Source organism: Rhinopithecus roxellana, chromosome 19 (assembly GCF_007565055.1).
Source record: "Rhinopithecus roxellana isolate Shanxi Qingling chromosome 19, ASM756505v1, whole genome shotgun sequence".
Taxonomy (NCBI): Eukaryota; Metazoa; Chordata; class Mammalia; order Primates; family Cercopithecidae; genus Rhinopithecus; species Rhinopithecus roxellana.
The window spans coordinates 19,622,508-19,639,280 of record NC_044567.1 but is presented as its reverse complement, the minus strand read 5'-3'; the positions used below and the strand labels follow the sequence as shown (position 1 = coordinate 19,639,280).

Below are 16,773 nucleotides of genomic sequence, written 5' to 3'. Positions count from 1 at the left end.
CGGCCGCGGCCCCTTTAAGCGCCCCCGCCCCCACCCGCCCGCGCCCGGGCTTCCTTTCTCCAGGGGGCGCGGCCGGGAGCGCGCGGCGGGGCGGGGGTGCGGCCCCTCCCCTGGTGGGCAGGGCCTGCGCCGCTTCCTGCAGGAGCGGCCCGGAGCCGCGCAGGGGGCGGAGAGAGGAGTAGCGAGCGGCGGCGGGGCGGCGCGGGGCGGTGCGGGGCGGAGGGCGCCCGAGGGCGAGCGGGCAGGCGGGCACGGCGGGTTCCGGGCCAGCCCCGGGGCGGACGGTTGGCCGGGCGCGCGGAGCCTCGCCAGGGCCGAGCCGGAGCCGGGCCGGGCAGCAGGGGCCGCCGCCGCCGCCCGGGCCCGCCGCCCGCGCCCCCCACGCTGGCCCAGAGGGCTGCGGCCGCGTCGCCGCTGAGGATGTCCCGAAAGGGGCCGCGAGCGGAGGTGTGTGCGGACTGCAGCGCCCCGGGTAAGCGCGGCGGGGCCGGGGGCGGGACCGCACAGCCAGGCCGCCGCCGGGCGGGCGCCGGGGCCTGGTGAGAGCGCCGTGCGGGGCCGGAGGGCTGGGATGGCCTGGGCGGGGCGGGGGGCTGCGGCCTCCAGGCTCGGCCCCCGCCCCGGCCACTGCGGAGCCGCGTCCTTGGCGGGAGCGCTGTCCTGGGGGGCCCATGCTCCCTGGAGGCCGTGGACGAGCGAGGAAGGACGTTCCCGGCGCCGCCTCTCGCCCCTCGGTCTGAGGGAGGCGGGCAGCTGGCTGCCCCTCCACCTCCATCTCTATCCGACGGAAGCGCCAGCCTGGGGTGGCAGGAGGGCAGTGGCGGAGGCCGGCAGGGCTTGGGAGGTGGGGGCGAGTGTGGTTTTGTGTCATCTCAGTGCCACCCCCGCGTCTTGCACCTGCTGCTCGCGTGGTCGGCACGCCTGCCGGGGTGGTGGAGGGCAAGGAGCAGAGGGCCGGGCCGATGCGCCAGAGGGGCCTGGATACCGTCTCCTCAGGAGCAGATGAGCGGTGGCTACTCCCAGGACTCCCTGCCGCGGGTTCCTAAGGCTAGCGCTTTTTGCGGGGCCTGGCGTTCAGGGCCAATTCAGACCCGGGTGTCTTATCGGGAGGCATCCCCAGGCCTGCTGGTGGTGACTGGGAACAGCTCGGCTGGACCCTGCTGTTCCTATTCACCGGTAAGGCCCGCTTGGGAAAGTGAGCTTGGCATCAAGCTATCCTGGGCCCCGGCCCCTCCCTGTCCACTAGCCCAGTCTGGCCAGAAATGGGTGGGAGGGAGTGCCTAGATTCCCCGCATCCTGCTGGCTTCCTGGCCTGCCTCCTGGCTGTATTTACATGGTGGTTCCCTTCTTTTTCCTAACAGAGTCAGGACTGGGCAGGAGTGAAACCCCCCCCCCCCCAGGCCTGCTGAGGAAGTCAGGGGTAATGATCCAAGAGTCTGCTCCCTTCTGATGGGGGAGGACAGCCAGTGACTGGGCTCTGCAGCTGGCCTGGGAAGGAAGCTCTAGCCCCCATCCATTCTTTCTTTAGAAAAGGAGCTGTCTCCCTACTAGGCTCCTGGGCAGGCTTCGGAGGTCTGTGAACTCTAGCGGGGCTGTGGGCATTATTAAGAGTGAGAGTATGGGGTGCTGATTTGTGGGTCCATAACTTTCAGCCACCCCTTCAGCAAGCCCAGGACCCCACAGGTTGAGCCTCACAGATGCTCTGGTGGTTCTGGGGGTGGTGCCAAGCTAGACTATTTGAGAACTGTGACCCAGTAGGGCTTGGGCACAAGATACTCTCCTCCTTGGGGCTTTTGGTTTAGAGGGCCCTGGGGTTGAGGGTCCATACCCCTAAGAAACTGTGACTCCCTTCCCCCAGCTGCAGGCAGGTCTGGGGATGGCAGGGCTGAGGACACACCTTGCCTTATAAATGTCTGCCCACTGTTCCGCACCTCCATGGGGTGAGCATGGCATGCATGTGGAGGAGAGGCTTAGCAGGCACCGTATCGGGGAACCCTGGGGCATAGTGTTGCCTTTGTTCCCAAAACACTCTGTAACCCCAAAAAGACTTTCCTCACTGTGGGGGCCTCAGTTTCCTCAATTAGGAGGCAAAGAAGTTGGAGTAGAAATGGTTTTTGGGGGGCTGTGATCTGATTCTGGGGTGGAGGAGTGAAGGGCAGCACCAGCAAGGCAGTTGTCCTTTCTCTGTTGCATTGAATGACCAAAGCCTCTGGATGCCCAGTGGGCTCAGGGAGGAATGGTGGGCATCAGATGTGTTGGATTGCCCAGCTCCTACTCCCAGGTCCTCATCCGTCAGAGGAATTTGTGCCCCGATGACTCCTTTCCCCTGATTCACAATAGAGGTCAGGAAGGTGGTGAGAAGGTGAGGATGGTGGGATGGGGAGGATATGGACAGTCTTACACATCAGCCCACCTAGCACCCAGCGACGTGTCCAGCACATGGCAGGCACTCCCTGAGTGTTTGGCTGCTTGTCAGGACCCTGGCTGGCTGCTTGGGACTATCCCACACCTGGACCCTAGGATGCTGGCCCTGGCATGCAGCGGCATGTTTGGTCTGGGTCCTGTGGCATCTCAGGCAGAGAGGCATGAGGGTACCCAGCAGTCTGGAGTCCAGATCCAGTGCCAGCCCCATGGTGTATCGCTCCACCCCAGGGTCACAGGCTTCTTTCATTGTGATAGGAGCCCTGCAGTCCCAGCCACAGGAGTGGGGCCAGGGCCTTTTTGTGCTTGGTTAATTTGGGGAGTCATGGAGGTCAGAGGTGAGATGCAGCCTGCCCCCAGAGAGCCCCATCCCTTCCTCTGCTCCCGGGCCTGGGCACATGGGACAAGTGTCAGTGTGTTGGTAGGCAACTGGACATGGTGTGGCTGCTCTGGCAGCTTGTGCCACCTCATCAGGCACCGTGTGCATTCCTACCTGCCTGGGGAGTCCAAGAGAGGAAGGGGGCAGGGAGCCCTGGAGAATGTGCATCTTCCCCTTTCCTTTGCCTTGGCCCACCTTGCCACACGATCTCAGTCAAGGGCCTCTCCTCACCCCATGGGCTTCTATCTCAGCCTTTTCCACTTTGGCAGCCCTGGGGGTGAGAGTGAAGGCCTCAAGATGCCTGTCCTGTAGGCATCTCTGGTGAGCAAGGCTGGGGACATGTTACAGGACAAGCTACAGTCTGATTTGTCTCTTCATAGTATAGATTGCAGAGTGGTACAAATGTTGGGCTCATCTTCCTCCCTTTTTGAGGTAGAACTTGTATGTGTCTGTGCCCGCACCTGACTGTTCACACTGATGGGCTTTTACATGTGTGTATACCTGTGTAACTACTACTCCGATCATGTTACAGAATAGGGGTTTCCAATCTTTTTGCTTCCCTGGGCCACACTGGAAGAAGAATTTTCTGGGGCCACATCTAAAATACGCTAACACTAATGATAGCTGATGAGCTAAAACAAGCAAAAAATAAAAATAAAATAAAATTGCACAAAAGTCTCATAATGTTTTAAGAAAGTTTATGAATTTGTGTTGGGTCACATTCAAAGCTGCCCTGGGCCGCATATGGCCTGCAGGTTGGACAAGCTTGTTATAGAACATTTCCATCACCTTAGGGGGCTTCCAAGTGCCCCCTCTCAGTCTGTGCACCCAGAGGTAACCACCATTCTGACTCTACCCCAAGGACTACTCTTGCTTGCCGTCATGATGTGGGCTTTTCCCTTAGTCTAGTGGGGATCTGGCCCTTAGCTCAGGGGAGGGAGGCCTGAGGCTGGCCTATATGTGCAAACCTACTGGCCCTGGAGGCCACTGATGGCTTCAGGTGGTGGTAGGAATTCACCGTAGTAGAGGCCTCCCTGGGGTTGGCACTGGTTAACGTGATCCCAGGATCACGCCTGCTACCTCACCAGACATACAGACCCATACCCTGCTGGTGGAGCCAGAAGCCCGGGCGGGGGCTGACAAGTTCCCTTATAGTTCCTGTCCTTTCCGTCCCAGGTTTGGTCCAAGGAGCCTCTTGAGGCAAGGATCCCTTCGCCTTAAACTACAATCTGGGTAGACCCAAGGGCACTTGCACAGAGGGAGGAGATAGAATGGTTAGGGTGGGCATCACATCTGTGTCATCCAGAAATGAGATGACACCAGTGTCAGCTGCCCAGACCAGGACAGTGTCCTTTGCCTACCATTCCTCTCAGGTCACCTGGAGGAGAGGGAGAACCCCTCCCCCAGGCTGGGGGAAAGTGCGAGGCAAACCCTTGGACCACATTCCTGCATCCTGGTCTTGGTTGCTGCCATATCCAGGGTCACTCACCACATCTGGTCTGCCCATGGCTTGGGGCTCTGGAGCGCCTGGCTGTGGATATCTAGTCAACCTTCCCCGCCTGGCTTCTCCGGTAGGACCGTAGACCTCAGGTCAGTCCATTTATGATCCTGCGTTGGGCGGCTCCCCACTTACAGGAAACCCCACCAAGAGGAATTTGGGCTGCATCATTTCCGGCTTCCTGCCTGGGCTGCCAGAGGTGACTGGCTGGCAGCCCCCTGACCCAGTGGTGTTTGGAGTGGGGAGAGGGAGCTCTCCACGCCTGGGGTGCCTCACTATTTGGGTAAAGCCAGCACAGAAGTGCATGCTAGGACTCCCCCTCTTGGCAAAGAAGGCTGATCCCTTCCTCCTGAGCCCTGGAGTCAGCCCCCTAGGAAAGTGTTGGTGGTCACCTTGGGCATCCCTCTGTTGCCCTGATTGGGAGGGGTTCCCTTAAAAAGCCTAAACCCAAAGACAGACCTCTCTCCTTTACTTCCTGTTTCCATGCCTCAGTGGGGGCCACTTGCTGTGGGCAGAGCTTAGGCTGGACCCCTGACTCAGAGTCTCCTCAATTTTCCTGGGAACTTTGGTGGAAGTCCTTAGAGGGGAAGGGCCTGAGAATTGCCTTCTAGTTGGGAGAGATTCTTATCCCCCTAAGGCTGTCCCTCCCCTGGTGGGGGCATTTCTGAACACCCTGAGCGCTACAGGGCAAGGCAGAGAGCCAGTCCCCCACCCCCACCCCAGGACAGGGTTTCCTGAGACAGGGCGGGGGCCGCTGGGCAGAGCAAAGTGTCCTGGGAGAGAGGCGCCCCGCCCCCACTCTCAGGCGGCACACAATGCCTGCTTTCTCCCCCATGACCTTTCCCGCAGCCTGAGTTGTATGCAGCTGTCTCCTCCCCATCTCCCAAGGGGCCTAGGATGGGTGGCATCTCCTCCGCCCTTGAGAAGGACCCCAAAATTTCCACCCAGTCCTGGCCCCGCTTTTTCTTTGCAAAGTTCACTTTTCCCTAAAGAGTGGAGAGCAGGCTATAGAGGTAGAGGGATAGCAGCAAGTGTGGACATGGCATGGTCTCAGGCATCAAAGTGCTACATCCTGGCAATTCTACTCATTAGCCTTGTGACCTTGAACAAGCCCTTTAACCTCTCCGAGCCACTGTTTCTTCATCGCAGAGGTAGCATGTCCTACCTTGCCTGACAGTTGCAAGCAGCATCATACATAGTGTACCCAGCTGGTACCCAGTGGGTGCCCAGTCAAGCCCAGCTCCTTTGCTCTGTCCATCTTCCTTAAGAGGGCTCCAGCTCATACCCTCAGTGATGGTGGCAGGAGGCTTCAGCATGAAAGGACCTCACCTGCTGGCAGGAGGCCAGAGGCAGGACCTATGGATGGGTGTGATCTGTCAGGCATGTTTCAACAGCATCTGGCACGCAGCAGCATCTGGGTTGCATCCCCTTGGGGATCCCTGCCTCCCTTCGGGATGGGCTAGGGCAGACGCCTTGTTTCCTGGGAAAAGGCTGAGAGACTGGTAGCAGTGGCTGCAGGGCAGGAACCTGTGCTTGCTGAATGGACTCTGGGGACTGCATGTCCCAGAGGGGTAAGGATATAGGAAAGGGCATGGCTCTGTCAGCCCTCAGCTGTGAGCTCTTGCGGAGATCCCTCACTGGTAACCTGGCTGTAGTGATGGTCCCAGCTCCTAGGCTGTTGGGGACTGAGTGAGTGAATGTGTGGAGAGTACTAGGCTTGGCACGGGCCAGAGCGGTCAGTGCTCAGGAGGTCTGGCCTATCGTCTGGCTCTGGCTGACCCTTGCCCTTACTCTGGCAGATCCTGGCTGGGCATCCATCAGCAGGGGTGTGCTGGTGTGCGACGAGTGCTGCAGCGTGCACCGGAGCCTGGGACGCCACATCTCCATTGTCAAGCACCTTCGCCACAGCGCCTGGCCTCCCACGCTGCTGCAGGTACAGGGCTCGGTTGGATGGTTCTTCCTTCCCCACAGGCAGAGTGTGCTGAGCATGAGGGCATTTACCCCTCACCCACACATACCCCCATCTGGAATCTGCAGCTTCCAAGGGGCAGCTGGGGCAGAGCCTAATCCTGAACCTTTCCTCCCATCTACTCACTTCATGCAGAAGAGTAGCTCACACCCCCACTCTGCCGCTTATCAACATGGTCATGTAGCATTGAGCAAGTCGCTTCACCTCTCTGAGCCTTGGCACACTCACCATGCGACCTGAAGTGCTACATGGGATCTGTGTCTTTGGGCAGCTGGACTAGATGGAGGTGTGGTGATGTGGGCACACCGTAGGCCCCCTTGGTACTGTTTCCAGCTACGCCAGCCACAGCAGGCGCCCAGGAGGTGTTTCCCCCAGTGCCCAGCACTCAGTGGGCACTCTCGCATTTGGCATCTCTTCCCCGCAGATGGTGCACACGCTTGCCAGCAACGGGGCCAACTCCATCTGGGAGCACTCCCTGCTGGACCCCGCACAAGTGCAGAGCGGCCGGCGTAAAGCCAACCCCCAAGACAAAGTCCAGTGAGTGGGGCTGGAGGGGTGGTGGGCAGAGACTGCACAGTCCGGGACAGGGCCCTGGGAGGTGGCAAAGTGACCACCCTCTCCCACCATGCCCCCCATTCCTCCTGTGTGCCCCATGCAGCCCCATCAAGTCAGAGTTCATCAGGGCCAAGTACCAGATGCTGGCGTTTGTGCACAAGCTTCCCTGCCGGGACGATGATGGGGTCACCGCCAAAGACCTCAGCAAGGTTTGAGGGGCCCTACAACAGATGGGTGGCCCCCTCTTCTTCCCACCCTTGACTCTCTGAAGGCCTCTCCTTTGTCCCCACTGAGGCCTGGGCCCCAAAGGCAGCAAGGTCAGGGGGTAACAGTAGGCAGGATGGAAAGAGCAGATTGCTAGGTCAAGCCATGTGCGGCTGAGGCTCCTCAGCAACCAAGTGGACACAGAAGGCTAGAAGCCCACAACTGCCACTCAGAAGCTGGGAAAACCTGGGGGTAGTTGCTTAGCCTCTCACAGCCTCAATTTCATCATCTGTAAAATGGGAAAGAAATAACAGCATCTACTTCATAAACATTATCTTAAGCAGGGCACACAGCACACATGGTAGATGGTGACTGACAGCAGCGTTTATTAATTGGCATTAACCCCTAGTGGGGACCCTCTGTCCTCCTGACATAGCCTGGTTTGGGCAGGCCTCCTTGGAGCTGCTAGGCGTCCCAGGGGCAGCCAGGGTGCAGCTTACGGGTGGAGAGGTGCGCCTCACGCACATGTGTATTCATTGCACGCTCTGCTCCTCCTAGCAACTGCACTCAAGCGTGCGGACAGGCAACCTGGAGACATGTCTGCGCCTGCTATCCCTGGGTGCCCAGGCCAACTTCTTCCACCCAGAGAAGGGCACAACACCTCTGCACGTGGCTGCCAAGGCAGGGCAGATACTGCAGGCTGAGCTGCTTGTAGTGTATGGGGCTGACCCTGGCTCCCCTGATGTTAATGGCCGCACACCCATTGACTATGCCAGGTGAGGGTCAGCTGAAGGGTGCAGCGTGGGTGGGTGGGGGTGTGGGTGAGGGCTGCTGCTGCAGGGCTGAGCCGTACCCCCTCCCCACAGGCAGGCGGGGCACCATGAGCTGGCAGAAAGGCTGGTTGAGTGCCAATATGAGCTCACTGACCGGCTGGCCTTCTACCTCTGTGGACGCAAGCCAGGTGAGCAGAGCTTGGGGCGGGCCTGGCTGGGGTGGGCCTGGCTGGGCTGGGCAGGTGGGACCTGGACACACCCGGCAGCAGGTGCCATGGTGACAGAGCGACTGGGGAGCAATGTTGCTAGGCAACTGGCTCCTGTGAAATTGCTGCAGGCTCTGGGCCACAGCATCGTTGGGGCTAGGGAGTGGGGGTGGGCATCCTGCATCCTCCCATGAGCTCCCAGCATTCTTGAGGGTGGCCTGCCCTCCCCCCTTTCCCCTGACACTTCTGGGTACCAGCCCTGCTCATGGCAGTGAGGTGGGCTCCCAGCTGCTGATGCCACCCAGCACTAGTGAGTGACTTGGCATTTTTATTTTTGTTCAGATCACAAGAATGGGCATTACATCATCCCACAGATGGCTGACAGGTGAGTGCCCACCTGATGCCCCTTTCCAGAAGCTGTTGGATGCCATGTGGGCAGCTGACCCCCAGAGCTCCCAGCTCAGGCTTCAGGGGCCTAGGACCCTGCTCGCCACCCCCCAGAAACTAGAGGCACAGCTTAGTCCTCAGTCCCTAATGCTGGGCCCCAAGGCAGGTAAAAAAATGTTAGCTCCATATGTGGCCAGCATAGCCTGAGCCCTGTGACTGTCAAGTATATGGAGGGCTTGGGTGTAAGAAGCTACCTGTGGGCCGGGCGTGGTGGCTCACGCCTGTAATCCCAGCACTTTGGGAGGCCGAGGCGGGCGGATCACCTGAGGTCGGGAGTTCTAGACCAACCTGGCCAACATAGGGAAACCCTGTCTCTACTAAAAATATAAAATTAGCCAGGTGTGGTGGCGCATGCCTGTAATCCCAGCTACTCGGGAGGCTGAGGCAGGAGAATCACTCGAACCCAGGAAGCGGAGGTTGCGGTGAGCTGAGATCACACCATTGCACTCCAGCCTGGGCAACAAGAGCAAAACTCCATCTCAAAAAAAAAAAGCTACCTTCGGCAGTGAGGGTGGGCCACTGGGTTTTGTCTCGGTGGCACTTGACCCCACTGTCTTTAGAGAAGCCTCTGCTCCTCACTGAAAAGATGGGTGGGCTTCAGGGATGTGACTAACTTTGAGACTGCTCAGTAGGCCTTGAGCATGCTCAGAAATTAGGCAGGTGCCCTGAGGCTGGTTGAATGAGGTGTTTCTGCCTCCGTCTGAGAGGCCCCAAGTGCCCAGGCAGTGTGGGACACCCCCTGCCACTCACCCAGCACATAAGATGGATGCTAGTGCCACCTGGTGGCCACCTCTGATGGCCACGTCCTCATGCCAGGCTGTGCCTTCTGGCCTGGATCTGGAGAGAGGAGGTGCTCTCCTCCCCAAGGGCCTGTGTGGGCAGATGGACATAGCCAGGCCTGGACAACTCAGATCCTAAACCCAGACCTCCTCGAGACCCCAAGGCTCCTACTTCAGTGGTCTGATTCTACCTGGGCTGTGAGTGTGTGCGTGCGTGTTTACATGCATGTGTGTGTATGGTAAATATGCCCACATATGGGCTCCATTCAACAGCACATTAACTGAGCACCTTCCCGGAGCCAGCTACTGCTCTTGGCACTGGGAGCACAGAGGCACCTGAGACACAATCCCTACCCTTGAGGAGCTCACAGTCTAGCTGGGGAGGCAGCCTAGGCAGGTGATTCTAGTCCCCTTGGGGGAGTGCAGCAAGAGAGGCAGAGGCATGGAAGGTAGAAATGCTGCATGGGAATGGAGGCAGCCCCTGGGGCTGGAGCACAGCATGGGAGGCAGGGAACCCTATGAGCAAGACTGGAATAGAGACAAGCAGGAGAATGAGCAGCCCTGAGAGCATCAGCAGGAGCAGTGACCATCCCAAGAGCAGAGAGTTCCAGGCATAGAAGTGTGAAGTCAGTTCTGCTGCTTACTGGCTGTGTGACTTGCAGGCTGCTTGACCTCTCTGAGCATTGGTTACCTCTCCTGGAAATGGAGATGACAGTATCTGTTTTTCAGGGAGGAGAGGATTAGATAATGTATGCAAAATGTTTCGCTTTTGTTTTTTTTTTTAAGAGTTGGGGTCTTGCGCTGTTGCCCAGGTTGGAGTGCAGTGGCTAGATCATAGCTTACCACAGCCTTTAACGATCCTCCTACCATAGCCTCATGAGTAGCTGGGACTACAGGCACATGCCACTATGCTCAGCTAATTTTTAAATTGCTTTTGTATCTGTGTTGCCCAGGCTGGTCTCCACCTCCTGGCCTCAAGTGAACCTCCCACCTTGGCCTCCCAAAGTGCTAGGATTACAGGTGTGAGCCACTGCATCTAGCCCTAGGGTATTCTGATGAAGTATGGTTGGAGTGTGCCATATGCACCTGTTATTACTGCAGTGCTTTAAGGCAAGGGATAGTGCAGCCAACTGCATCCAAAAAATCACCCTGGCTGCTGGGTAGAACAGGATTGTAGGGATAAGACTAGAAGAAGGGAGATTAAGAAACTGTTACAAAGCCCAGGCAGCAAGTGATTGAGGAACATGGGGAGCTTCACTAGGACTGGAGGGTGAAGGAGAATTCAGGTGACTGCCAGGTGGCTGACACTGGTGCTGGATGAACAGGTCACTGAGAGGAAGAGCAAGCCAGAGGAGGAGGGTGGGGGCCGCGGTGAGACTAGTTGAGCTTCGTCCCTTCTGGGCCGGGTGTGCATGGAGATGGGTCTGGGCCTGACGTGCCCTGCTCCTGGGTAACTGCTGCCTCTGTCCTGTTCTTCCCTCTGCTGCCTTTCTCTGGACTTAGATCTCGGCAAAAGTGCATGTCTCAGAGGTATATGATGCCTGCTGGGGCAGCAGGCCTGAAGGTGGGGTAGGGTGGGGAGGCATTTGTGTACAGCATCTGGGGTGCCATCTCCCTGGGATCCCTGCATGTTGGGGAGGTTGCTGGCATGGGCCTGGCCACCTCTCAGGTCTCTCCTTTCCTCCCAATTCTCGTCTCCCTCCGTCCTCAGCCTGGACCTATCCGAATTGGCCAAAGCTGCTAAGAAGAAGCTGCAGGCAGTAAGTCTGCTCCAACAGTGCCCTGACACTTGGAGCTGGCCCCTCTCTGGTTCCCCACCCTCTGCCCTTGCTTCCCCTGCCTCTGACTCAATGAACTTTTCCAACTCTTTGACCTGTCCCCTCACTCGCCTCAGCAGTCTGATCTCCCCACAAGGGGACAGACTGGTCCCTTCTCTCCCACCTTGGAGTTTGGAACATGATCCCTTCCCACTTTCCCATTCTGAGACTGTAGGGGCTGGGCAGCACAAGGAAGGCCACTGGTTCCCCAAGGCTCACAACATGCTGTGGAGCTGGCCTTGGCACTGGGAGCCAATGCATCTGACAAAATCTGGGCCCCTCTTTTCCTCCAGCTCAGCAACCGGCTTTTTGAGGAACTCGCCATGGATGTGTATGATGAGGTGGATCGAAGAGAAAATGATGCAGGTGAGTCGGGGAGCGGGAGTGTCTGGCACGGAGGACCCGAGCGGCCCAGGCATGGGTCTCTGGTCCTTTACTGGGCTAAGAAGGGGTGCCTGGGGTTGGGGCTGCTCAGAGGCCTGCAGATGAGCCCCTGCTGGCTGTGAACCTGCCTGGGCAGCGTCCCAGGCTGGGTAGAGTGCTGAGGGGGAGGCGGCTAGCCTGCTCCTCCCCTAGCCTCAGACTGGGGCTCCTCTCACTCTGGCAGCCTCCCACTTTGGCTTTCTCCCTGGTACTGCTCCGCCCCCCCGCCTGCATCACTCCTTCCTGGCCACAGCCGGATTCCAGCCCAAACTCTGGGTCTGGATGGGTGGGACCTGCCTTGTTCCATTTGTCTATCCCCAGCCGGCCGTGCCCAGCCTTGCCCTGACCCAGCCTAGCTCTGCGTGCCTGAAGAGCACCCGTGTTCTGAACACCAGTGCTCAATGGGCATGGGGGCAGCTAGGAAGGCTGGGCTCAGTGCTTCCCCATCCCCACCGTGGGGGCCTGGCCACCGTGGCTGATCTGCTCCTGTCCCTCCCCTCCAGTGTGGCTGGCTACCCAAAACCACAGCACTCTGGTGACAGAGCGCAGTGCCGTGCCCTTCCTGCCTGTTAACCCGGAATACTCAGCCACAAGGAATCAGGTAAGGGGGCTGGGTTGGGGGCCTGGGGTGGTCTCCTTCATCCCTGCGGTCCCTCCTCATCCGGCAGTGGGCTGGGGCCCGAGCCAGCTCTCCAGCATTTGCCAGGGCCTCCCTCGGGGCCCAGCTGGCACTGGGATTTGGGAAGAGGCAGGAGGCCGTTCTTTTGAGTACTTGGTGAGCAGCTCCGGCGGGTGTTCCGGCCTCTGCTCAGGCACCCTACTCTATCATACCCTGCCCCGTGTGGCCTCAGCTGCTGACTGGCCAGGTGAAGCAAGGCTGGGATGCTTTAGCTGGGGTTAAATTAGATGGCAGGGCCATGCCTTGCTGCTTGGTCCCCACCCCTCTGCGTCAGTCATAAGAGGTCCCCTGAAGCCAGCCTGGCCCTTTCTGCCTTGCAGGGGCGACAAAAGCTGGCCCGCTTTAATGCCCGAGAGTTTGCCACCTTGATCATCGACATTCTCAGTGAGGCCAAGCGGAGACAGCAGGGCAAGAGCCTGAGCAGCCCCACAGGTGGGAGGGTTGTGGGGGGTGGTGCAGGCAGCGGGCAGGGCTCCAGGGGTCTTTCCTACATGGCTGTCTCTGCCAGTGGTGGCCTGAGAGACGGGTTGTGTGGTGGAGTGAGGCCTGAGTGACGCCCCTGTGTCCTCAGACAACCTTGAGCTGTCTCTGCGGAGCCAGAGTGACCTAGACGACCAGCACGACTATGACAGCGTGGCCTCTGACGAGGACACAGACCAGGAACCCCTGCGTAGCACCGGCGCCACTCGGAGCAACCGCGCCCGGGTCTGAGTCCCACTCTCCCTCCCACTCCCGTGTGCCCTGACCCAGGCCTTCACCGAGACCCAGCTCTTTCCTCTTGTAGCCCAGGGGCCTGAGGGATGGGCGGGCTGCTCCTACCCTCAATAACTGCCCCCTGCGGGTGTTGGCCTCCCTGCCCCCAAGTGCTGACTGGCTTAGGTCTCTTTCTGCAGAGCATGGACTCCTCGGACTTGTCTGATGGGGCTGTGACGCTGCAGGAGTACCTGGAGCTGAAGAAGGCCCTGGCTACATCGGAGGCAAAGGTGCAGCAGCTCATGAAGGTCAACAGTAGCCTGAGCGACGAGCTCCGGAGGCTGCAGCGAGAGGTGAGGGTGCAGCCTCGGTGGGAGGGGGAGCCCCAGGACTCCAGGGGGGTTGACAGCACTTTGCACTCACAGATCCACAAGCTGCAGGCGGAGAACCTGCAGCTCCGGCAGCCTCCAGGGCCAGTGCCCACACCTCCACTCCCCAGTGAACGGGCAGAACACACACCCATGGCACCAGGCGGGAGCACACACCGCAGGGACCGCCAGGCCTTCTCCATGTATGAACCCGGCTCCGCCCTGAAGCCCTTCGGAGGCCCCCCTGGGGACGAGCTTACTACACGGCTGCAGCCTTTCCACAGCACTGTGAGTCACCTGTGGGTCTCAAGGTGTGGGGAGATGGTTGGGGCTGCCACAGGGTCCACCATGATGCTCACTGTGCTAACATCCCCAGGAGCTAGAGGACGACGCCATCTATTCAGTGCACGTCCCTGCTGGCCTTTACCGGGTAAGCCTGGGGAAGGCGTGTCCATCTTAACCAGTAGGTTCTGAGCCCCAGGGGGTTCTGGGCTCTGTGCTGAATGCGGGGCCTAAGATGATTAGGCTGACCCGGTCCCTGCCGCACTGCTGGTGAGCAAGGGGCAGTGGGGCACACTGACTCCATCCAGCACTGCCCTGGGTTTCAGATCCGGAAGGGGGTGTCTGCCTCAGCTGTGCCCTTCACTCCCTCCTCCCCGCTGCTGTCCTGCTCCCAGGAAGGAAGCCGCCACACGGTAATGTTTCCATACCCAGTGCCCACAGGCTGGCTGGGGGTTGTGTGGGTCCAGGAACACAGCGCTCACAGCCCCTTCCCTCCGCCCTCCAGAGCAAGCTTTCCCGCCACGGCAGCGGAGCGGACAGTGACTATGAGAACACACAAAGTGGGGATCCACTGCTGGGGTGAGGCTCCCTGGGTCTTCAGCCCAGCCTGCTCATGTACCGAGGCGGGGAGGTTGAGAGGGCCCCCAGTGTGTCTGTGAGGACCCAGGCGGGCGGTTCCAAGGCTGGAACGTGTCTTTCTCTATATGTATCTTTGTCTCTCTTTTCCGGACCTGGGCCTCAGGCTGGAAGGGAAGAGGTTTCTAGAGCTGGGCAAAGAGGAAGACTTCCACCCAGAGTTGGAAAGCCTGGATGGAGACCTAGATCCTGGGCTTCCCAGCACAGAGGATGTCATCTTGAAGACAGAGCAGGTCACCAAGAACATTCAGGAACTGTTGCGGGCAGCCCAGGAGTTCAAGCATGACAGGTACTGAGTGGAGGGGGCAGGGGGGATGCAGTTCCTGTTGGTTTCTAGGGTGTTGCAGAGGGCATGAGGGGCCCTAGGTTCTGCTGTCCCTGGGAACCTCCCTTGAGAGCCCCCTGATTTATACCCTCCCTTCTCCCCGCAGCTTCGTGCCCTGCTCAGAGAAGATCCATTTGGCTGTGACCGAGATGGCCTCCCTCTTCCCAAAGGTAGAGGGGCCAAAGAGAGGACCAGGAGTGGGAGGGCCTCGGGCTGGGGCAGGCGTGGAGAATCCCATCTGATTGCTACCCGGGTGGAGACACAGAGAAACTGGGCTCTGATGGCAGCTGGCGGCTTAAAGTCCAAGGTCCAGCCTCACTTCTGCCCTCTTCAGAGGCCAGCCCTGGAGCCAGTGCGGAGCTCACTGCGGCTGCTGAACGCCAGCGCCTACCGGCTGCAGAGTGAGTGCCGGAAGACAGTGCCACCAGAGCCCGGCGCCCCAGTGGACTTCCAGCTGCTGACTCAGCAGGTGATCCAGTGCGCCTACGACATCGCCAAGGCTGCCAAGCAGCTGGTCACCATCACCACCCGAGAGAAGAAGCAGTGACCTCTCTCCCCACACCCTCACCTGCACCCTAGGACCTCACTGGCCACAGGAGCTGGGCCACTCCAGACATTAATCCCCACCCCAACAGAGCCACTGGCACAAGTGCCCTTAGTGCTGCCACTCTCCCTGGTAGCCAGGCGCCCTGGTGCCCACCCGTCGAGCCCCTAAGGATGGGGAGGTGGGGTGGCAGGAGCTTCTGTCCCCCACATTCCATGCACCTCCCCTCTGTATATAGCATCTCCCCACTCCTAGTGAGCAGGGGCCTGTAAGGCATCACTCCCAGCCCCTCGCCTTCGAGGGTACCCTCAGCAAAGGGGCGGGTGGGGACACTCCCATGGGGCAGCTCTCCGTACATGCGCCCCACCCCCATGAGCCAGTTCAGCCCTATTGGGGGCTGAGCAGGGGCATCCCCTCCTTTGTACATAGTCTCCGTGGATGTCCCTGCCCTGTAGCCACCAGCCCCTTGCTGCTCTCCCTTTAATGCCAAACGGCCCATGCCTAGGGCACAGGCCCCAACCTGTGTGCTGGGGGTCCCCAGCAGCAAACACTGGAAAGTCTTTTTTTTTTTTTTTTTCCTTTCTTCTTCCCCACCCCTTAATTTTAACTTCGTGGTAACTGAGTGTCCCCGCGTGCCTGCGTGTTGAGTGTGCGGGCGGCAGTGCCGTTCCGGAGGCCTGGTCCATCTGGAGTTTTGAGGGGTGAGGGGACCAGAGCAGTGGGACCAACGTGGGGGTCAGCTTCTCTTCCCCACCTGGAGCCAGGGACTGTCCGTGTAACCAGTTTTGGTCCTGCCCACTGCCTCCCTGAGCCCTCCCCACTCTCACCCCTTCTCTATGAACTTAAATCAAAAACCACTTCCCTCCATCTCCTCCCGCTCCTGTGTGGAGGGGGAATGTGTGCTGGCTAGGGTGGAGGACTGAGCACCTGAGCCTGGGGCTGGCTCCCCGGGGTGTCTGATTCAGCTGGTGGCTGTGGAGCTGAGTCCCCTCCCTGTAACCTCTACAAGGCCAGCACCCACCATCACTACCTGCACCTGCTGTGGTCCCACCCTCTGGCGGTCTGGGAACCTGGCTGGCAGCCTGGGAAGGCTGGAGAGGCAGACGGTGGGACCCACCAGCTCTCTCCCCATCCCGCTTCTTCCCTGGGGGGCCAGGCCCTACCTGTGTGGTGGTGGGTGGGCTGACTGTCAAGACGTGTCATGTACATTTGTATCAAAAATAAAGAAGTGACCATAAGCTGTTCCTTATGCTGAGAATGGGGGCTGGAGGGAGGTGGCAGACATGAAAGGAAGGGTGACTGCAAGTGCCCCAGGACCCCCACCCTAGGGAAGCCCCTGTGCTGGGAACATCTGTCTAGTGGAAGAGTTACTTTGGGAATATGTAGGACCGGGCGCGGTGGCTCAAGCCTGTAATCCCAGCACTTTGGGAGGCCGAGACGGGCGGATCACGAAGTCAGGAGATCGAGACCATCCTGGCTAACACTGTGAAACCCCGTCTCTACTAAAAAATACAAAAAACTAGCCGGGCGAGGTGGCGGGCGCCTGTAGTCCCAGCTACTCGGGAGGCTGAGGCAGGAGAATGGCATAAACCCGGGAGGCGGAGCTTGCAGTGAGCTGAGATCCGGCCACTGCACTCCAGCCTGGGCGACAGAGCGAGACTCCGTCTCAAAAAAAAAAAAAAAAAAAAAAAAAAGGGAATATGTAACTATTCTAACATGTATGACGATAATGTCACCCTCCCACGAGGATACTCCTAAAGCCCCATGTCCAGGGA

General features: G+C 59.3%; 1 protein-coding gene across 2 annotated transcripts; it reads left to right on the top strand.

The window, feature by feature from the left end:
* The first annotated feature begins 146 nt into the window (after nucleotides 1-146).
* GIT1 (GIT ArfGAP 1) lies at nucleotides 147-16,234 on the top strand. Of its 2 annotated transcripts, XM_030923568.1 has the most exons (21): nucleotides 147-472; nucleotides 6,098-6,231; nucleotides 6,692-6,804; nucleotides 6,926-7,031; nucleotides 7,585-7,802; nucleotides 7,893-7,987; nucleotides 8,348-8,390; nucleotides 10,735-10,761; nucleotides 10,943-10,991; nucleotides 11,342-11,414; nucleotides 11,975-12,072; nucleotides 12,471-12,582; nucleotides 12,722-12,855; nucleotides 13,044-13,196; nucleotides 13,269-13,499; nucleotides 13,588-13,641; nucleotides 13,820-13,906; nucleotides 13,999-14,072; nucleotides 14,236-14,418; nucleotides 14,561-14,624; nucleotides 14,789-16,234. In XM_030923568.1, the coding sequence occupies exons 1-21, from the start codon at nucleotides 421-423 to the stop codon at nucleotides 14,999-15,001; spliced, it is 2,313 nt and encodes a 770-aa protein (XP_030779428.1). In that variant the 5' UTR covers nucleotides 147-420; the 3' UTR covers nucleotides 15,002-16,234. The 2 variants fall into 2 exon arrangements, with proteins under 2 accessions (XP_030779428.1, XP_030779429.1); XM_030923569.1 differs by lacking the exon at nucleotides 10,735-10,761.
* The last annotated feature ends 539 nt before the right edge of the window (nucleotides 16,235-16,773 follow it).